This window comes from Schistocerca serialis, chromosome 5 (genome assembly GCF_023864345.2).
Source record: "Schistocerca serialis cubense isolate TAMUIC-IGC-003099 chromosome 5, iqSchSeri2.2, whole genome shotgun sequence".
Taxonomy (NCBI): Eukaryota; Metazoa; Arthropoda; class Insecta; order Orthoptera; family Acrididae; genus Schistocerca; species Schistocerca serialis.
In genome coordinates, this window is record NC_064642.1 from 628,079,307 (window position 1) to 628,102,859 (window position 23,553).

General features: G+C 44.7%; 1 protein-coding gene across 1 annotated transcript in view; it reads right to left on the minus strand.

Moving 5' to 3' along the window:
* LOC126482146 (sodium channel protein Nach-like) overlaps positions 1 to 23,553 on the minus strand; it is a 53,244-nt gene that overhangs the window by 27,668 nt on the left and 2,023 nt on the right. The window contains exon 2 of the mRNA XM_050106122.1: positions 3,347 to 3,492. Within this exon, the coding sequence (XP_049962079.1) occupies positions 3,347 to 3,492 (146 nt within the window). The remainder of the gene's footprint in view (positions 1 to 3,346; positions 3,493 to 23,553) is intronic.

A 23,553-nucleotide genomic window follows, 5' to 3' on the forward strand; every position in this document is an offset into this window, starting at 1 on the left:
ATTTCCTTTTTCTGAAGGACACACGTCCAGATCGTCCGGCCATAGTAACCTCTCAAAACTCTGACATCTCTCCCCACATTCACCACTGCTGGCGGCTCACCTCCAACTGCCCAACGCTACGCGCTGTTCAAATCCAACTGCCCAACGCTACACAAGCAAATATTCCAACAATAAGTCCATTCATCCACGGACTGCACACAGCGCAGTCAGCGATTTTCATACAGATCACTACGTGGCGTTACCAACATAAAAACCTAAAGAGCTTACTTACAGCGTTATCCTCCTGCATGATAATGCCCGACCATACACGGCCAATACGGTGAAGACGACATTGCAGCAGTTTCGATGGGAAATTCTGGAATATCCATCGTACGGTCCCGACCTTTCGCCATGTGACTTTCATGTGTTTGGACCTCTAAAACAAATTATTCGCGGACATCGATTCGCAATCGACGACGAAGTGTGTGACTGGGTCCAGGCCTGGATCCGACAGCAGCCTACTAGCTTCTTCAGGGATGGAATCGACCGGCTAGTGTCGCAATGGGATAAATGTGCCAACAGTTTTGGCAACTATTTTTGAGTATGTGTATTGTGTATGGCTACATTTTTGAGTTTTTAAAATCGTTACCGTTACTTTACACTAGTGACCGGGTTTCATTTCAGTGCCGCTTATATATCATATTTGTGTGATAAAGGTTATTTAGATCTATCTGTTGTGTCAGCTCTGTCATTATTTCAGGCCATTACCTTATCTTTTAATCATTTATAATGTTTTTTTCAGGTGTTACAGGAAAAATACGCGAGGCTGGCAGCGGATTATTCTGACACGAAGAATCGGACATAATTAGTGCCCGTCCTTTCGTCAATTAGTTTTCAACTAAGTGACCTAACCCTACTAAGATATTCATTCCCATCATTTAACCCTACTAAGATATTCATTCCCATCATTTGTCGGCTGTTTGTAATATTTTGCAGGGAAAACTGCTCGGTTCTGATCGGGATACGTCTCCAAACAATGACGTCTGTCAGCCTACTCAATGACCTAATACTACGCACATGTGCAGATAATAATAAAGAGGGTGGAGTTCAGTAAAGAAAAATATTACGTTAAAATAGGGAATTTTCTTGTGACGCACTACATTGTGGACTTTTCGGTAAAATCATCCATTCTCAATGAACGTTCCATCTATATCAAGACAGTTCGATTGTTCTAAACTGCCCCATTTGCAAACTTAAATTCTTGGCGCTCCTTTGAGCAATGCCTCATCTGGCTCTCGCCTAAATACTGGAACGGAAAACGTTTCAAGATGTAAAATGGTGGTCGCTATCGAGAGTGTAACCTCACACTGGTGGGCACGGAAAAGATCTAAAGGAACTTTCCTGGTTCTTGGCAAATTGGGAGTGGGGGAAGGGGGGCAGGGCATTGGGACTGAAATGACGGATATTACAACCGTTTACTATTCCATGCACAAGTTTGTTACTTATCGAAGGGTACCTACCTGAAAAGATTTCATGATGTGTTTGACTCACTTATGAAATTTATTGGAAGCAAAGATGATTCCTTAAAAAGGAATTCACTGAATTTTCAGAATGATGCAGAATATTTAATTGACATTTATAGTAAATTTAATTAAATGAATCTACAACTGTAAGGAGAAGATTCGAATTTGATGAAAGCAAATTAGTCGTTTTGCATTTGAATCTAAACTTGTCTTGTACAAACAAAATTTAGATCAGAAAAATTTTACCATATTTCGGATTGTATTACCATATCTTGGAGTGTATTTGAACGTTGAAACCGTAATTTTCTGTCGATGACACTCGAGGAAAATATAATAAAGTGGAGAAAATGAGCCTATGCCAAGAATTGAAGATCATATTGTAGTCTTAACGGACTTAGCAAGTACTTGGTACAAAAGAATTATGTAGGTTTAAATTTAAGCTGAACGCTTTCATAGAGGTAAGCCGCCCATGAAGTTCTTCTTTCCTTTTTGATGACTGTGTAGTGACATTTTTAGCAGAGGTTAGGAGGCTGAGAGTGAAATCATTGTGGAGAGAATAATATCTACGCACAAGAGTAGATGTCGAATGTTCCAAGACTGACAGATTTCAGGACCATGACCGAAAGAGTGCTTGAATCAACATAGCATTCTCTGTGATACAGGAAATTATGGCAGAAATGAAATCATAATTTAGGCTATACGGCCAGCTTTAGGAGAAACGAATTGACGGGGCACATTTTTGTCACCTAGGGAAACATTTAAAAAGCTATATGGTTTTTGAATACGAAAGATCCTGTTGTAAAGTATACGAGGGTAATGGAGGAAATGCTACGTGCAATAATTAATGCCATCAATGTTCGTACTATTGGCGGTTAACTCTCATATGCTACACAATGGGTTCATGAATATAGCACTTACCACCAAAAAGATTTACCAGGACATCAAGAAACACCGCGGCTTTTAGTAAATAATGTCAGCACTCTCTTTTCCTACCGCAACTGGAATAATTCATAGCCATTGTCACTGTTGGTTTCTTCTCCCCTGGTTGTAGGCTCTAATGTTCATGCGGTAAACAATACATAACGAAATGTCAAGTGGGAAAGAATTCAGTGCTATTAAAAACTAAAATAGGAATATTAAGGATGCCACCTGATTTTTGTTTATATTATGGACCCAAAAGAATCAAGAAAAAGGTTCTGAGAGGCATTCCACTATCAATGCTCATGGCAGAGTTTCCAGGAGCTAGATATTTCTAGAGAACTGCAAAAGTTACAACAAAATGCTTGACATTATCTCATAGATTACACGAGATCACACTTTAAACGGTTCGTTTAGTTTTTGCTCGAAATCGCAATCGACACATTAAAGTACGTGTTGCCTTCTCGGAAACTTATTGTAGATTCGTAGGAGCAGCTAACAGTCGACTTTAACTGGAATTTGTATTTAGTTTTTACGTATGGAACTGTCAGAGCAAGTAACTTCAGAAGCGCGGTTGGAGCTGTATATCAATATTCAAATAGTAAATATAAATTATGAAAGTTATGCTCCTTCGCACTGTATAGGTTCCAGAACAATACGGCTCCTACCCATCACACCATTCTCACGCTCTGAGACCATCTGTCGCATGACGTGACGTGTGCAAGTCTGCGTATGGTACTGATTGCTATTATAGTAATTCTAAAATACCCTATCGAAAACAGTCGACTTTTTGAAGCGAAATGTCTTTCTTACATGCAGGCATCTCTTAATGCTGTGAGGAGACTTGTTGTTAAGCATTTTTAATGAGACAAAAATTGACACACATGACACACAATATCATGTTGCGTGTATCACACAGATCTTACCAGTGCCTCCTGTTTTCCGATGTGAGTGAGTTAAATGCGTAGCAAAAGCCGATCTCTGTCCGCTGCAGGAAGAACAGACTCGAGCAGTTGAAACGGTGGCCCTGCCAGTAGCATTTCTCGAACACTTCATCAACTGACGGCAATGCCTACAAGAAGAAAGATTGTGCTTATTTAATAAACTGCATTCAGTGAAACTACAGGGTATCTCAAAAACATTCATCCGATTTCACAACATTACAGTGATGACTCAAAATATTATGACCACTTACTTAATAGCTTGTTCGTCCGTCTTTTCAACGGAAGACTTCACTCATTCTGCTTATCATGGATCCGGCAGTGTGTAGGTAGGTTTGTGGAGGTATGTTCCATTAAACGTCTACGCACAGGTCATGTAATTCGCGTAAATAACAGGCTGCTGATTTCCGCACGCGGTGATGGAGTCCGATACCGACCCAGGTGGGTTCCATAGGATTTACGTCAGGAGAATTTGGTCGCCGAGACTTCAACGTGAGTTCACTATAATGCTTCTCAAACTACTGTAGCACGGTTTTGGCGCCGAGACCCGGACAATTATACTGCTGAAAGACGACATCGCCGTCGGGAAAGATATCATACACGAAGGGATGCAGGTGGTTCGCAGCTGTCAGCGTGCCTTAATTACTACCACACGTCCCAAGCAAGCACAGGAGAATGTCTCCCGTAGCATAATACTGCTCCCACCATCCTGCGTCTGGGATCTAGTTTAGCAAAAATGTGATTCACCCGAAGAGCCAACACAATTCCATTGGTCGACGGTCGAATCCTAATGGTCCCGTGCCCACAGCAATCGTAATTGACGATGTCGTTGGGTCCACGTATGAACACGTAGAGGTGGTCTGGTGCGGACCGCCGTGTTCAACAATGTACGATGAACGGTGTGCTCGAAAAACACTTGTGCATGCACCAGCATTGTGCTCTTCCGGCAGAGATGTCACAGATATCTATCCCACTTTACAGAGCAGACTTCCGAACCGCACTTTCTGTGAAGAATTGTGGACGTCCAACCATTTATCACCTAGTGGTAGTGTCACTGTCCTTCTACCTCCTTCCATAGATGCTCACGACAGTACCACGTGAACATTCGACCAACTTTACCGTTTTCGAGATAATCGTCCACAGGGTCTGCGTAATAATAATCATCTGGCCTTTTTCAAAGTCGCTTATCTCAATGTATTTCCCCATCAGCAGGCCATATCTTCGCTTGGGTGATCCTCCGTCCGTGTCTGCTCCGCATACATACTTTTGTTACCGAGTCACGTGCATGCAACGCCACCAGGCAGCATCCAAAGTCGCGGTGGGCAGTGGTCATAATGTTTTGGCTGATCAGTGTATATCTTTTACATGAATGCAGGTGTCGCCTCGATAGCTGAGTGGTCAGCTCGGCCGAATGCTATGCAAATGGGCATGGGTTCGATTACCAGCTGGGTCGGAGGTTTTCTCCTCTCAGGGAGTGGGCGTAGTGTTGTTTTCATCATCATATCATCCCCATCGACACGCAAGTCGCCGAAGTGGCGTCAACTCAAAAGACTTGCACCAGGCGACCAGTCTAGCCGACAGGAGGCCCTAGCCACACGACATTTCATTTCCATATAGGTGGGAGCTTGGAGTAAATTTTAACTTACTCAACGAAACCAAAAGTTTACTTTGGAGCCAGTTGTATGTCACCGGTTCACGAGGTTGGCAGTAGAGGAATCCCTAGTGCAACTAGCGTGTTCCCCCGCACACTCGTTCATTACACGATGTGCGTCGAAATTACAATGACACAGCCACAAAGACGCTTTAGTTGTTCATTCCTCAAGTGTAATTACGCTACAAAACTGTGCGGCACTATACATCCTGCAGCGTAAGGAGTGTACCGACCTTGCACAGCACCACTGGCCTCCAAGGGCACCAGAACTCACAATATCTGATTTTTTCTGGGGGTTTGTGAAAAACTCCATCTACACTGACGGAAAGTAATCGCAACACCAAAAAATAATTAATGTTGAGTAATGAAATTTCTGGAATACATTTCTCTAAGTTACATATTTAAGTGACTGACGTTGCAGGATCACAAGTTAATGTTAGTGCGAGATAAGCCATTGCAAATGTGGAATCCTAATATATTAATAACCGGTGTAACCACCAGTATGTTGAATGTAAGCGTGCAAACGTGCATGCATTATATTGTACAGGTGCCAGGTATCAGTTTGTTGGACGGAGTTGCATGCCTGTGGCATTTGGTCGGTCAATATAGAGCCTGTTAATGCTGGTTGTGGATGACGCTGTAGTAATAGCCCGATGATGCCCCATATGTGCTCCACTGGAGACAGATCTGGTGATCGAGCAGGGCAAACAACACGTCGACACTCTGTAGAGCGTGTTGAGTCAGAAGTGTGTTTTCCTGTCGGAAAACACCCTCTGGGACGTTGTACAGCAACGGCAGAACAACATATCGAATCACCAGACTGGCGTACAATTTTTCAGTCAGGATGCTTGGGGTAACCACGAGAGTGCTGCTGTCTTCAGACGAAATCGCACCCCAGACCATAACTCCAGGTGTCGGTCCAGTGTATTTAGCACACAGATAGGTTGGTTGCAAAACGTCTCCTTCTGACCAACACACTGCCATCGCTGGCACCAAGGCGTAAACAGCGTTCACCAGAAAACACAACAGACATCCACCCTGCCATCCAATGAGCTCTCGCTTGACGCTGAAGTCACAAATGGAGTTCGTTCGGGGCCAGCGGAATGCACACTACAGGCTCACTGGCTCGGAGCGGTCCTTGAAGTAACCGATTTGTAACAGTTCTTCGTGTCACTATGATGCCAACTGCTGCTCGAATTACTACCGCAGATGCAGAAAAATGAGCCATACGCCGAACTCGATGGTCTTCCCTCTCGGTAGTGCCACGTGGTCGTCCGGAGCTCGGTCTTATTGCGACTGTACATTCTCGTGTCACCGGTACCAGCAATCATGTATAGTAGCTATATTCCTGCGAAGTCCTTCTGCAGTATCGCAGAAGGAGCATCCAGCTTCTCGTAGCCCTATTGGTTCAAATGGCTCTGAGCACCATGAGACTTAACTTCTGAGGTCATCAGTCGCCTAGAACTTAGAACTACTTTAACCTAACTAACCTAAGGACATCACACACATCCATGCCCGAGGCAGGATTCGAACCTGCGTAGCCCTATTACACGACCTCATTCAAATTCAGTGAAGTGCTGATAATGGCGTCTTTTGTCGCTTCAAAGACATTCTTGACTAACATCAGCTCACGAAGTCCAGTCTCAAAGCTATCTAACACTCACGACCGTTGCAACGTGTATTTGAAGCAAATCTGATATGCATTCTCACAGTGGCCCTACTAGCGCTACTCTTATGCGGCTAGCGCGAAATTTTAGTACACATATTCTTTCAGATGTAGAAATACGCCTACCAACTTTCGTTTATGTCGCACTACTCCTTCTTGGTCTTGTGATTTTCTTTCCGTCAGTGTATGGGCGTCCCCCTGCAACAACTCATAGCAAGTGCAGTGATTTCAGCAACTTCAGAGATATCACAAAAGTATGGGATAAGTTTTAACATCATCTGGATATATGTCATGCATCTGGTAGAAGGCTAATTGAACGTTTGTTATAGGTAAAACGTTGATCCTTAACATTATTCTATAAAGTTCCCCAAGGTTGTACCTGCATGTATATAAAATATACACACATGAAAAGCGGATTGTTCTTTCGAATATAAAAACTTTGTAGTTCATATAAGTAAGTTAAAGCTAACCCCAAGTTTCAATCTTAATTCGTGTAAGAGATGTAAACTTGTGAAATTGGATGAACCTTCTTGAAACACCCTGTAAAGTACTCTTTTTTTATGTTATAGATAGCTGTTGTATTGGAGAGAGAGAAAGAGAGACAGAGAGAGAGGACAGACAGAAAGCAAGAAAGAGAGAGAGAGAGAGAGAGAGAGAGAGAGAGAGAGAGTTCCTACCGGCAGGGAGAATAGATTGGCAACTCAGACCTCACACTGGGAGTCAGCGTGATGGTTAGGTGAACAATGAGCCAGGCCCCGAGGTACCACTGAATTTTCCCAAGATATGGGAAACTCTGTCTCCAAAAGCGTGCAGACACTCGGTTTTTTATGTGTACATAGAGACCACCGAATTGGAAAAAGTAGCTGCCACCAGAGTGACATGTTGATGCAAAGAGGCTCTGCTGACGATTGAGGATTTTAACAGTGCAGAAAATTCATTGCCCATTCAAAGCTGTTTTGCAACATATATGAGCAGCTGTGCTACACGAAATCACCTTTGTCGCTTTGGATTATAAAATCAAGCGTCGTACACGTGTACATCTTCTCTTAGGACGTCACACTATATGGTTTTAGTACTGATTGTGTCCACGAAGCATGTGAAACTATTATCCGCACTCTCCTTGAAGACACAAGACGCGGTGGCTAATGGAGTTTTGGTGAAACGATACAAATCAAACGTACTCGACCGCCAGTGACAGGTTTCCCTTGCAGCCAGCGTGACTTCATTAGCAGACAACAACGAGATTAGCATGTCATGCAGAGTTAATGACGTGGAAAGCAAAAATCCGTACAGAGAAGTGACAGTGTTGGTATATGGTGTATTGCCTGCTCGGCTAAGTTTTTTAGCTACCCTAAATAAGGAAAGATCGGTCCAAGACTCTGCAACTACCATTAACCATCGCGCCGAGTGCCTTGCTATAGTGCGCAATTAGTAGTCGCCTGGAAAGGTAGGTCGCTGTACACGTTGGTATTCCCTGATTGCTGGGTATGAGTACACTGAAGAAAACTTGCCGTCAGGCACGATCTGGACAGATAGTTTAGCATTTCCGTTTGGAAGCATCCCTAATACGTCTGCCATCTCTCGCCAGTGAATGACACGGCAACAGACTATTTGATCGTGAGCGTCTCTTTGTTCTCCTACATCATCCCACAGATATTGCATCGTCCATTGCTCCCAAATTGTCTCAGGTATGATAAGAATATCTCGCTTACCAAATACAAGAAAAAAATCCTATTTCTGCCGTGTTCATTATATACCTACTGGCTTGTCCTGACCTTCATTAAATCTTTGTTGTGGCTGGTTATTTACGCTTATAGGTCTTCCTTTAGACCAAGTCCACTGGCTATCTAGAGGGAGAAAACTTGGTCATGTGCATGGACTTAAGCATGCAATGCTGTAGTTATTTGAGAAAGAAAACAAAACCTAGTTTGTGGATGCATTAAAACACGAGCTCTGGAGCACAAAACTAGGTTTCGTTTCTGATTTATTTGAAATACTCAGCAAGACAAATTCTAGCCTACACGGTAAGGGTGCAACTCTCCTTAGTGCTACAGACAAAAACTGCAACCTTGAGAGGTGAAGTCGAGGTATGAATGAGAAAAACAAAAGAAAGTAATTTGAAGTGTTTCCATTGACATCTAAATGTGCAGTTAGTAACAAAATTCAATCATTGATTCATGCCTGTTTAGTGCAATTGAAAATGAGGTTGGATGGATGTTGCCCAACACTAGATATTAAGCAGTACTTGTAAAATCAACTTGCTGAAGAGGAGGAATTGACAGACCTGAAGAACAACCGCACATTAAAACTGTGTACCAAGAACCAGATTGATGCAATTTCTGGATTTCTGTTTAGCAAAATTACGCTCACATACGTAAAAGAGCACTCATCATTTTGCTGCAGTTTTTCTTGTGAAAGCGCGTTTTCTATTAAGGCTAATATAAAAATAGTTAAAACTGGAAGTTTGAGAATGTTAGACGCGGAAATATGAGCGAATTTGTCCTACATCTGAGCCAATATAAGATAGATGTGTAATGCTCGTCAAACCCACGTGAGTCACTAAATTCATAATACTACTGATAAGTTTTGTATCTTTGAAAAGTGTATGACGTATAATTATTTCGTACATAGAAATGAAATACTGAAATCAAAGAAATTTTAAAATATCATTTGAAGGGCTTATTTCAATAGTGGTGCAAGTCCATTACCTCCACTTTTCTGCCTATAATGCTTCTGAAATTAAGTGGCCGAGCGGTTCTAGGCGCTACAGTCTGGAACCGCGAGACCGCTGCGGTGGCAGGTTCGAATCCTGCCTCGGGCATGGATGTGTGTGATGTCCCTAGGTTAGTTACGTTTAAGTAGTTCTGAGTTCTAGGGGACTGATGACCTCAGAAGTTGAGTCCCATAGTGTTCAGAGCCATTTGAATCATTTTTGAACAAACAGAAAGAAAGGTTCATCTCTAGCAAGAAGCCATATGCTTGATTATTTCTGGTATCTCAACTGCAGATTTTTCAGCGCTCATTTAATTTTAGGACTCTGTATCTCAGAATGAACAATAATGGACTTGTACCAATATTGAAAAATAAGCCCTTCATTTGTTACAACAGAATCTCACTTATTAATATTACAGAAAGAGTGTGCCGTGGAATTGCACGTATTACAAGGGTGTCTCCATCAGGAAAAGTTGGAGAAGCACTGCTGTAGAGTGCCATGTAGCGACTTTTGGATGCCTTAAACCAGGCTCCCATCAATCTTCTCAAGTTGGAGTACGCAGCTGACCAGTTATGGGGCAGAACGTCTCCCAAACACCTTCAGTCGCTCACTCAGCCTACATCTCAAAGCGATGCCACCACCATAAGGACGAAAGGGAAGGCTGCTCTGTTCGAAATAACTTTAGAACTGACACTTCTGCGCCGCTCGGGATTAGCCGAGCGGTCTAGGGGCTGCAGTCATGGACTATGTGGCTGGTCCCGGGAGAGGTTCGAGCCCTCCCTCGGGCATGGGTGTGTGTGTGTGTGTGTGTGTGTGTGTGTGTGTGTGTGTGTGTGTGTTTGTTCTTAGGGTAATTTAGGTTAAGTAGTGTGTAAGCTTAGGGACTGATGACCTTAGCAGTTCAGTCCCATAAGATTTCACACACTTTTTTTTTTTTTTTTGACACTTCTGCTGGAGCAGGCAGAGGCACGGAACGGAGTTGCCGCAACTCACACGAAACACACGTTACCTTAAATACCATTAAACTTGGTCATAATTACAAACTTTTCGACTTACAAATATGGAACTGCACCAGTGTACTCTAGAAGAGTATTTTCTCATTTTAAGTTTATTTTCAATATATTTTTAAGCTGATGCATGGAAAGTTTACGAAATGAATTTCCTGTACCGTTACCGAATATTTGTTTGTTATCGAAGATAGAATACATTACGAGAATGAAATCTGAAGACTAAGTCATATTTTCACCTAGTCCAAACTGGAGCTCCGCCAGCGATCTCTGTCAAGAGGTATTCTGAGGTGACAGAAGTAGTGGGATACCTCCTAATATCGTGTCGGACCTCCTTTTCCCCGGTGTACTGCAGCAGTTCGACGTGGCAGGAACTCAACAAGTTGTTGGAAGCCCCCTGTAGAAATACTGAGCGATACTGTCTCTATAGCTTTCGATAAATGCGAAAGTGTTTCCTGTGGTGTCACCGCCAGACACCACACTTGCTAGGTGGTAGCCTTTAAATCGGCCGCGGTCCGTTAGCATACGTCGGACCCGCGTGTCGCCACTATCAGTGATTGCAGACCGAGCGCCGCCACACGGCAGGTCTAGAGAGACTTCCTAGCACTCGCCCCAGTTGTATAGCCGACTTTGCTAGCGATGGTTCACTGACAAATTACGCTCTCATTTGCCGAGACGATAGTTAGTATAGCCTTCAGCTACGTCATTTGCTACGACCTAGCAAGGCGCCATTACCAGTTTCTATTGATGCTGTAAAACATGTACCGTCAAGAGCGATGTTCACCAATTATGAATTAAAGTTAAGTATTCCAGTAGTTACGTACGTTCTTTGCTACTATAAATTCCCTGACCTGTTCCAGACCTCACGCCAGCCTGCGTGAGCTTAAACACGTGCCTTTCGGCTTCCTCATAGTGGCTTGGCTGTCTTGCCAAGCCACAACATTTCCAACGCAGGGTATCATGCACGAACTGACCTCTCGGTTACGTCTCTTGTCGGGCGATCCGTGTGGCCGAAATCATTCGCCCGAATTGTCCAGAATGTTCTTCAAATCAGTAGCGAACAACTGTGGCCCACGGAAACTGCAAATTGTCACCCGTAAAAATTCAATCGTTGTTTGGGAACATGAAGTCCATGAATGACTGCAAACGGTTTTCAAGTAGCCGAACATAACCATTTACAGTCAATAATCGGTTCAGTTGGACCAGAGGACCCAGTCCATTCCATGTAAACACATTCCTCACCATTATGGAGCCACCACCAGCTTGCACAGTACCGTGTTGACAACTTGGGCTCATGGCTTCATGGGATCGGCGTCTCACCCGAGCCCCATCATCAGCACTTACCACCTGAAATCGGTCTCATTTGATCAGGCCACGGATTTCCAGTCGTCTAGAGACCAACCGATGTGGTGACGAGCCCAGGAGAGACACTGCAGACGATGTGCTGCAAGCAAAGGCACTCGCGTCGGACGTCTGCTGCCACTGGCCATTAACGTCAAATTTCGCCGAAATGTCCTTACGGATGCGTACGTCGCACATCCCATATTAAGTCCTGTGGTTGCTTAACGCAGTTTTACTTATCTGTTAGTACTGACGACTCTACGCAAACACCGCTGCTCTCGGTCGTTAAGGGAAGGCAGTCGGTCACTGTGTGCTCGTGTTTAGAAGTAATGCCTGAAATTTGGTACTCTCGGTACACTCTTGACTCTGTGGATCTCGGAATATTGAATTCCCTAACGATTTCCGAAATAGAATCACCCATGCATCTAGCTCCAACAACCATCCCACATTCAAGGTCTGTTAATTCCTGTCGTGCTGCCATAGTTACGTCGGACACTTTTTCACATGAATCACCTGAGTACAAATGATAGCTCCTACAGTGCACTGCCCTTTTATAGCATGTGCACGCGATACTTCCACCCTCTGTATACGTTCATATCGCTATCCCATCACTTTTGTCACCTCAGTGTAATTTAAGCCACTTTTTACGCCTGATGCTCCACCAACAGCTGAGTCGCCCATTTCGTTTCATGACAGCAAACAGACCGCTAGACTTATAATTAACTTGTTGTTATTACACAACAAACAACTGTAACAACAACTAAAGTTACAAATCCCGCACCCGTAAGAAATGAAAAAATGAAATTGAAGCTTAGTGCAAGCGGAAAGTGTTATTATGGTGGGATTGGAGGTCTGGCGACGACAGACGGTTGCTACAGCTGCAGGTCTCTTGGAACTGGCCCTAATGCATATCCTGCCTTCCATGTGAGCCTTGTTCCACTACTTCATTCGTAGCCGTCAATCGTAAGGAGATTTCCAACAAAGTGCAGGTAGACGTTCAGTTGACTTACTTATAAGCTTAGCAACTACACATGCATTATTCCACGGACAACTGTACAGTACATGCGAGGGGACGGGGAGAGTATTTCCACCAGTGTTACATTGCAACTCGATTGTGTTATTATAAGCGTAGTTTTCACGGAGATAGTACGTTTCGAAGTAGAGTTTCAAAACTGTACTGCTAGAAACTGCGCATGCCCGGCTATCAATGCCGAAAGTCGTTTACGACATTGTTTGATTCGCGACACGAAACTATTAGTTGCTTGTGTTTCTGGGCTAGTCAGTCTTTCAGTAAATGCAAAATGGAGTGGGGAAATGTGAGATTGGGTTTTTGGGTGGTCGCTTGTGGGACGTTAATGATAACCGTTACAAGGACTCCGCCTCCTTAGCTGAGAGGTCAGCGCTTCTGACTGTCACGCAACGGGCCCTGGTTTGATTCCCGTCTGGGTTAGAGATTGTTTTCCGATCGGGGACTTGGTATTGTGTTGTCCTCATCATTACTTTATCATAATTGTCATTTAAGTCGCACAGTGTGACGTCAGCTGAAAAGATATGCAAATCGACGGCCGAACTTCTCCAGGTAGGGACTCCTGGCCATCGATGCCATGTGATCAGTTCATTACAAGAACAAAGTGTTACTTAGTGGTGAAATTCAGGCAAGTTTTCGTGATATGAGCATCAAAGGATTGACGAAATTAAGAAACCACACTGAAGAGGGGACGACTTCGGAATGCGACATGGGGAATGAAAAAAATCTCCATTTGTTAAAAACTGAAGTACCCTTTGAAGTAATTTACCAAAATTTCGTCAGTGAGCAACCGAGGTGGCTCTTTTCTTTATACAGTCACGAAGTCATACAAGTTTGGTCTTTTTTTTTTGCATATTTCAAGAAGACAAGCCTGATCTCTGCCACTACCAATGTAACTGCCACGACTTTCATTCCAGAGACAAAACGGTGATTGTGCATTCATAAAACATTGAATCTGAAGTGTACACTGATGTCGCTGTGTTGACAGCCATTTACGTAACTAGTTTCGCGCCGCTAATTTCAAGAAACAAGTTTAGCATCTCAGTCTATAAGGCTTTACATTTGGTATGGTGTGTGAAGCAAACCGAGCTAACAAGCCTTTTGGTTGCTACAATGGTCTGCACCAGTTAGGCCGACTAAGAGATATGTTGCTCATCATGAACGCAGAAATGGACATGAATCTGCCATTTAATGGATTGATCCATACGAATAGAATGGCCCTTGTAAAGGAGTGCCTGGTGTAGGTTCTTAAAAAAAGGATTAAAGGTTTACTTAATTAGAAGAAGCTTCATCTAACTGCAGAATTAAAAGTCTTGGCCCAATTTGACCCCATTTTATTGTAATGACTCGTCACGGTCACATACATAGGTACAAAAGACATAAATTACACATTAATGTGACTGACAAAGAAGAAGTGAGAGAACGCCATAAAGCAATATTTCTACGAGCACTGCGCCGACTGCAGCCGTTATGAAATACATGAAGTATTCAGTTGGGAATAAGGGCAACTAAGCGCTGTGCAATGGAATGACGACAATGAAAGTTTGTGATTGAGTGGGACTCGAACCCGGATTTCTCGCTTATTGCGAGGAATCGCCTTATCATTAGTCTATTTGAGTATGACTCACGGCCAGACCAAAGCCTCCATACGCTGTCAACCACGTATCTACAACCTGTAGTCGTCCATCCATTATGCATATTGCCGAACAGGGAAGACTTTTTAACTGAAAGTCGCTTGCTCGGTATCGGCAGATAAATACGATATTGCGTTGTCCTGAAGTACGATGCATTACTCCTTCGGACATACACGAGAGAAAGTGCCAGCTATGAACATAGAAAACAGTTTAAACCAGCTAGGTTAACTTGGCCAAGCCCGGAAGGAAGAAGTGAGATAGGAGTGACTATCGTCTCAACTCGACACTCTCGAAAAAGCATACACGTGTATGAGAGTGCAGCGATTGCCCGGATCATGTCAGAAAGATCTATGAAAGGCACATGATAATGAAAAAGCCGGCGTAGTCATGGGTGAGCCCCTGAGTACCTTACCAAATTTAAAATTACAGGACCTAACCAAGTTTAAAAGCAATAGCCCAAAAGCTCCTAAGTGCTTCTTGGATAGCCCTCGCTACCAGATATTCTCGCCATAGTTAACAAATTTGTGAGTCGAACCCCCCACGGCCAGGCCTGCTACTAACTACTGTTCATCAGCCATTGTGTATAGGTGGTCCACAAAATGCAAGCTTGCCTTCTGCCGCTTCTTCAAAGTCAGAATATCCTCAGAGCGTCTCCTTCTCCATGTTCCCAAACTTCGTGTATCAGCTTTCACGTCTCCATCCAGAGTGCCCAAGAAACGCTATCTTTCCTTTCTGCCCTGCACAAAAACCAAGTAAAAGGTACTTCGCCAATTGTAAGTCTCCACTAAGCTTTGGGCACTCACACTTTGTCTTTAAACAGCGGTCCAGCGCCCTATCTAGCAAATGTTTCATAAGTTATGCTTAAGCTGCCCTCCCACTTATACAGTTCTGAGAAAACAGAGTTCCAAACTCCCACTTCTAAGCTATCAGTTTACGTTGACCAGTGGGCTGTTTTCCCACATTGGAAATTTCTAGAAAACAGCCACCTAAACTCACATTTGCGGACATATTTATTCTAGTGTTCCCAGTGAACTTTTTTCCTGCTTTGCAGGAGAGAGAAATTCTCAATCCACGCGGAGTTGGTTCCAGCTGTCGCTCTTCCTCAAGCCACAAGGGGAGAAGAAAAAACTTTTAGCAATAAACAGCTGCCAAACTTCCCACAGGAAAGCAAAGATAAGTATCTCTCAGCCAGCGAAAACCGTTGCCAGCAAACGCAACATTTCACCAAGCTGTTCTTTGAACAGAGAGGCAGACCTATAACAATATTTTATATCCACCCACTGATCATGCAACACGTTCATTATGCTGGGCGTTTTAACCAGCGTCCAGCACTGCCCACCGCATGACGACACTTCGCGAAATCATGACTGCACGTGCCTTGCTGATGCCGAGGCAGACAATATGGGAGCTGTAAACACCTACCTGGCAGTCAGTGCATGGGCACAGAGTAACATACTTATCTCTGTCAGTGTCCTGGTCACCATTCCCTGCTACAAGCCTGCTAATCTCCCCCCCTCCCTCCCCCCCCCCCCCCCCCCCCCAAGGAGCTCCCGGGCCTGATCGCCGTTCGCCAGCGAGTCCTGCCCACTCCTACCATGAGGCCCACCCGAAACTCCATCATATTCTTACAACACAACAAATATAGGACGTGCAATTACCCACACAGCTAGAGTGAAATAAAGGCATGTGATAGTCGCTTGATCACTGCAATCAACGATATCAGCCATATTATCATCATGAATCGGTCTTAACATGATATAGATTATCATTAATCGAATCAATAGCAGTAATACATCAGGCGTGGCAGTGCTTCACTTGACTGACGCATTTCAGTGGGAGGGAGGGAAACGTGCCTGTTCACACTGGGGTGACAAATTGTCGTGGGATAGCGATATGCACATGTATAGAGGGCGGTAGTATCGCTTACATAAGGTATAAAAGGGCAGTGCGTTGGCAGCACTATCATTTGTAGTCAGGTGATTCATGGCAAAGGTTTCCGGCGTGATTCAGGCCACACAATGCGAATTAACAGACTTTGAACTTGGAATGGCAGTTTGAGCTAGACGCTTGGGACAATCCATTTCGGAAATAAAGAATTCAACATTCCGAGATCCACAGTATCAAAAGGGTGCCGAGAACACCAAATTTCAGGTATCATCTGTAACCACTTAAAATGCGTTGGCCGGTGGCCTTCACTTAACGACCGAAAGCAGCGGCCTTTACACAGAGCTGTCAGTGCTAACAGACAAGCAACACGGCGTGAAATAATGGCTGAAATCAATGTGGGACGTACGATGAAGGTATCCGTTAGAACAGCGCGGCGAAATTTGGTTTCAACGGGCTGTGGCCACAGACGACCGACTTGAGTGCCTTTACTAAAAACACAACATCGCCTGCAGCGTTTCTTCTGGGCTGGTGACCGACCATACCGATTGAATACTAGACGACTGGAAAGCCGTAGCCTGGTAAGATGAGTCCCTATTTCAGTTGGTAAGAGTCGATGATAGGGTTCGAGTGTGGCGCAGACCCCCGAAGCCATGGACCCAAGTTGTCAACAAGGCAGTGTGCAAGCTGGTGGTCGCTCCCTAATGCTGTGTCTGTTTTTACACGGAATGGACTTGGTTCTCTGGTCCAACTGAACCAACTACTGACTGGAAATGGTTATGTTCCGATGCTTCATTTGCATCCATTCATGGACTTCATGTTCCCAAACAACACTGGAATTTTTATAGGTGACAATTTGCCATGTCAGTGGGCCACAGTTGTTCGCGACTGGTTTGAAGCACATTCTGGACAATTCGAGCGAATAATGTGGCCACCCAGATGGGCAGAGTTGGGACGTAATAAGTTCAGGCGAAATTTTTTCAAACGGTGTAACAGTGTTCAGAAAGGACAGATTAAATACAATTGATGGTGTAGTATTTATTGCTGTCAGAAGTAGTTTGCCTTATAGCGAAATTGAAGTAGATAGTTCCTGCGAAATAATATGGGTAGAGGTTGTACTTGAAAATCGGGCAAAACTATTAATTGGATCGTTTTACCGAGCCCCCGACTCAGAAGCGATAGTTGCTGAACAGTTCAAAGAAAACTTGAGTCTCATTTCAAATGGGTACCCCACTCATACAGTGGTGACTTCAATCTACCCTCGATATGCTGGAAAAATTAAACGTTTAAAGCCGCCGGCACGCAAAAAACATCATCCCAAATTGTACTGAATGCTTTCTCAGAAAATTATTTTGAACAATTAGTTCATGAGCAGCCTCGAGGCGTAAATGGTTGCGAAAGCATACTTGACCTCTTAGCAACAAATAATCCTCGACAAATTGTGAGTATCGTGACGAATACAGGGGTTAGCGACCACAAGGCGGTTGCTGCTAGGCTGAATGCCGTAATACCTACAACCATCAAAATGAAACGCAAAGTATATATATTTAAAAAAAAACTGATAAAAATGCTGTTAACGCCGTTTTAAGAGACAGTCTTCACTCCTTCCGACCTGGTCATGTAAGCGTAGAAAAGTTGTGGGATGATTTCAAAGAAACAGTGTCAACAGTTGAGTGATATATACCACATAAATTAATAAGGGATGATACTGATCCCCCATGGTATACAAAACGGGTCAGATCGCTGTTGCAGAAGGAGCGAAAAAAGCATGCCAAATTTAAAAGAATGCAAAATCCCCAAGACTGGCAAAGTTTTACAGAAGTTCGAAATATAGAGCGTACTTCAATGTGAGATGCTTTTAATAATTCCCATAACGAACCTCTGTCTCGAAATCTGGCAGAAAACCCAAAGAAATTCTGGTCATACATCAAGCACACCAGTGGCAAGATGCAATCTATACCTTCACTGTGCGATAACAACGGTGAAGTCACTGATGAGAGTACTACTAAAGCAGAGTTATTAAACACGGTTTCCCGAAACTCCTTCACTGAAAAAGACGAAGTAAATATTCCTGAATTCCAATCAAAACAACTGCCATGACGAGAAACGTAGAAGTAGATATCCTCGGTGTCGGAAAGCAGCTTAAATCACTTAATAAAGGCAAGGCTTCTGGTCCAGATTGTACACCAGTCAGGTTCCCCTCAGAGTATGCTGGTACAATAGTTCCATATTTCGCAATTATATACAACCGCTCGCTCACAGAGAGATCCGTACCTAAAGACTAGAAAATTGCTCAAGTCACACCAGTACCCAAAAAGGGAAGTAGGAGTAATCCGTTGAATTACAGGCCCATATCACTAACGTCGATTTGCTGTAGGGTTTTGGAACATATACTGTATTAGAACACTATGAAGTACATCGTAGAAAACGATTTTTTATTGACTCATAGTCAGCACGGATTCAGAAAATATCGTTCTTGCGAAACACAACCAGCTCTTTATACTCATGGGGTTCAAAATGGCTCTGAGCACTATGGGACTTAACATCTATGGTCATCAGTCCCCTCGAACTTAGAACTACTTAAACCTAAATAACCTAAGGACATCACACAACACCCAGTCTTCGCGAGGCAGAGAAAATCCCTGACCCCGCCGGGAAGCGAACCCGGGAACCCGGGCGCAGGAAGCGAGAACGCTACCGCACGACCACGAGCTGCGGACTACTCATGAGGTAATCGACAGGGGATGTCAAATTGATTCCATATTTTTAGATTTCCAGGCTTTCGACACAGTTCCTCACAAGCGTCTTCTAACCAAACTGCGTGTCTATGGAATATCATCTCAGTTGTGCGACTGGATTCGTGATTTCCTGTCAGAAAGGTCACAGTTCGTAGTAATAGACGGAAAGTCAACGAGTAAATAGAAGTAATATCCGGTATTCCCCAAGGAAGCGTTAAAGGCCCTCTATTGTTCCTGGTCTATATTAACGATATAGGAGACAATCTTAGTGGCCGTTTTAGATTGTTTGCAGATGATGCTGTCATTCTATTATAAAGTCATCAGATGACCAAAACGAATTGCAAATTGTATAGTGCGAAAAGTGGCAATTGACCCTGAATAAAGAAAAGTGTGAAGTTATTCATATGAGTACTAAAAGAAATCCACTAAATTTTCATTACGCGATAAGTCACACAAATCTGAAGATTGTAAATTCAACTAAATACTTAGGGATTACAATTACAAATAGCTTAAATTGGAACGATTTCATAGATACTGTCTTGGGTAGAGCAAACCAAAGACTGCGATTCATTGTCAAAACACTTAGAAGGTGCAACATGTCTACTAAAGAGACTGCTTACACCACGCTTGTCCGCCCTATTCTGGAGTATTGGTGTGCGGTGTGGGATCCGCATCAGGTGGGACTGACGGATGACATCGAAAAAGTACAGAGAAGGGCGGGTCGTTTTGTATAATCGCGAAACAGGGGAGATAGTGCCACAGACATGATACGTGAATTGGAGTGGCAATCATTAAAACAAAGGCGTTTTTCGTAGCGACGGGATCTTCTCATGAAATTTCAATCATCAGTTTTCTTCTCCGATTGCTAAAACATTCTGTTGGCACCCACCTACAGAGGGAGAAATGATCATCACGAAAAAATAAGAGAAATCAGGGCTCACAAAGAGAAATTTAAGTGCTCGTTTTTCCCGCGCGTCGTTCGAGAGTGGAACGGTAGAGAGACAGCTTGAAGGTGGTTCATTGAACCCTTTACCAGGAACTGTATTGTGAATAGCAGAGTAATCATGTAGATGGAGATGTAGATGTAATCGAGCGGTGTCAGTTCGTGCACAATATCCTGCAACGGCCCCACTTTCGCCGTTGTGGACGGCTATAGAGGCAGCTTGGCTCCGTATTCCTGCAGAGGACTTTCAGTGACTTGTTGAGTCCATGCCACGTCGAGTTACTGCACTACGCCAAGCAAAAGGAGATCCAACACGATGTTAGAAGACATCTCACCACTTTTGTTACATCCGTTTATGTGTCCTGGTAAGCGCTCTAATTCCTCTTATGCTATCCTATACAGGGTGGTGCATTGATCGTGACCGGGCCAAATATCTCACGAAATAAGCGTCAAACGACAAAACTACAAAGAACGAAACTTGTCTAGCTTGAAGGGGGAACCCAGAAGACGCTATAATTGGCTCGGTAGATGGTCAAACGGATATCAACTGCGTTTTCTTAAATAGGAACCCCCTTTTTTTTATTACATATTCATGCAGTACGTAAAGAAATATGAATGTTTTACTTTGACCGCTTCTTTCGCGTTGTTACAGATGGCGCTGTAATAGTCGCAAACATATGGCTCACAATTTTAGACCAACAGCTGGTAACAGGTAGGTTCTTTAAATTAAAATACAGAACGTAGGTACGTTTGAACACTTTATTTCGGTTGTTCCAATGTGATAGATGTACCATTGTGAACGTTTCTGAGAACGCATGCTGTTACAGCGTGATTAGCGGTGAATACCACATTAATGCAATAAATGCTCAAAATGATGTCCGTCAACCTCAATGCATTTGGCGGGACATGTAACGACATTCCTCTCAACAGCGAGTAGTTCGCCTTCCGTAATGTTCGTACATGCATTGACAATGCGCTGACTCATGTTGTCAGGTGTTGTCGGGGGATCACGATAGCAAATATCCTTCAATTCCCCACAGAAAGAAATTCGGGGATGTCAGATCCGGTGAACGTGCGGGCCATGGTATGGTACTCCGACGACCAATCCACTTGTCATGAAATATGCTATTCAATACCGCTTCAACAGCACGCGAGCTATGTGCCAGACATCCATCATGTTGGAAGTACATCGCCATTCTGTCATGCAGCGAAACATCTTGTAGTAACATTGGTAGAACATTACGTAGTAAATGAGCATACATTGCACCATTTAGATTGCCATCGATAAAATGGGGGCCAGTTATCCTTCCTCCCATAATGCCGCACCATACATTAACCCGCCGAGGTCGCTGATGTTCCACTTGTCGCAGCCATCGTGGATTTTCCGTGCCCAATAGTGCATATTATGCCGGTTTACGTTACCGCTGTTGGTGAATTACGCTTCGTCGCTAAATAGAACGCTTGCAAAAAATCTGTCATCGTCCCGTAATTTCTCTTGCGCCCAGTGGCAGAACTGTACACGACGTTCAAAGTCGTCGCCATGCAATTCCTGATGCATAGCAATATGGTACGAGTGCAATGGATGTTGATGTAGCATTCTCAACACCGACGCTTTTGAGATTCCCGATTCTCGCGCAGTTTGTCTGGTACTGATGTGCGGATTATCCGCGACAGCAGCTACAACACCTACTTGGGCATCATTATTTGTTGCAGGTCGTGGCTGACGTTTCACATGTGGCTGAACTTTTTTTTTAACTTTATTGTTATTTTAACACCTGAACAATCAGGTAGGCTGGCAGCGGCATGCTACGCCGCTCTTCAGCCATAGTGGTGACAATAACAGTACAAGAACGGAGAATTTAAAATGAATAGAGTGATGGGCAAAAAATAGTGGTCACAGATACACAAAAAACACGGAGCCGTTCACACGCGACGAAAACGACACTGAAAACACGTTGACACGGCGCACATAGCACTGATGAATCCGACGGCACAAGTGAACGTAGAAGCGGGACGGCGGACACAAAACGACGTCACACACACGAGACACAGATGGCGAAGATCTCCGGCGCGCGAAAGTCCACGTAGCGTGTGCGAGTCCAGGGACCTGCCAAGAGGGGAAGAAGGGTGAGGGCGGGTGGAGAGGGTGGAGAGGGGAGAACAGAGATGCCAATGGCTGAGGAGATGGGAGGAGGAGTAGAAGGACAGGGGACGGGAGGCCCGCGGGAGGAGTGGGGAGAAGGGGAGGAGGGATGGAGGGTGCCCAAAGGAACAGATACAGGAAGAGGGTGGGAGGATCAAAGTTGGTAGGAGGGGTAGATGGAGGGGAGGAGGACATCATCAGGGAGGGGGAGCTGGCGGAAGCCACCTTGGGAGAGGGTAAGGAAGGTGGAGAGATGGAGACCGGGTGGGATGTGGGAATACAGGTGCAGCAGCGGGCGGGGGTGGGAGAGGATCGGGGAGACGAGCGGGTGAGGAGGATCGAGTTTACGGGAGGTGTACAGGATCCATATCCTTTCAAGGAAAAGGAGGAGGTGGGGGAAGGGGATGAGATCGTACAGGAGCCGCATAGGGGAGGGGAGACGGATGCAATAGGCGAGGCGGAGAGCATGGCGTTCAAGGATTTGGAGGGATTTGTAAAAAGTAGGGGGGGCGGAGATCCAAGCCGGATGGGCATAACAAAGGATAGGGCAGATGAGGGATTTATAGGTGTGGAGAATGGTGGATGGGTCCAGATCCCACGTACGGCCGGAGAGGAGCTTGAGGAGACTGAGTCGGGAGTGTGCCTTGACTTGGATTGTCCGGAGGTGGGGAGTCCAGGAGAGGCGACGGTCGAGGGTGACGCCAAGGTACTTAAGGGTGGGAGTGAGGGCGATAGGACGACCATAGATGGTGATATAGAAATCAAGGAGGCGGAAGGAAGGGGTGGTTTTGCATACAATGATCGCCTGGGTTTTTGAGGGATTGACCTTGAGCAACCACTGGTTGCACCAAGGGGTGAACCGGTCAAGATGGGATTGGAGAAGGTGTTGGGAGCGCTGTAGGGTGGGGGCAAGGGCAAGGAAGGCGGTGTCATCGGCAAACTGGAGAAGGTGGATGGGGGCTGACGGCGGCGGCATGTCCGCCTTGTACAAAAGGTACAGAAGGGGGGAGAGGACGGAGCCTTGGGGCACACCGGCGGAGGGAAAAAGGTGTAGGAATCTGAGTTATAAATGGTGACATAGGAAGGATGGCGGGAGAGAAAGGAGCCAATCAGACGGACGTAGTTAATGGGAAGGGCGAATGTTTGGAGCTTGAAGAGGAGACCGGAATGCCATACACGGTCATAAGCACGTTCGAGGTCCCGGGAGAGGAAAATTGCAGAGCGACGGGAATTAAGCTGTTCGGAAAGGAGATGAGTGAGGTGAAGGAGAAGGTCGTCGGAAGAGAAGGACGGTCGAAAGCCACACTGGGTAACGGGAAGGAGGCGGTGCTGGCGGAGATGCTGGTGGATGCGTCGGGTGAGGATAGATTCCAGGGTCTTGCTGAAGACCGAGGTAAGGCTGATGGGACGGTAGGAGGAGACAGCAGACGGCGGTTTGCCAGGTA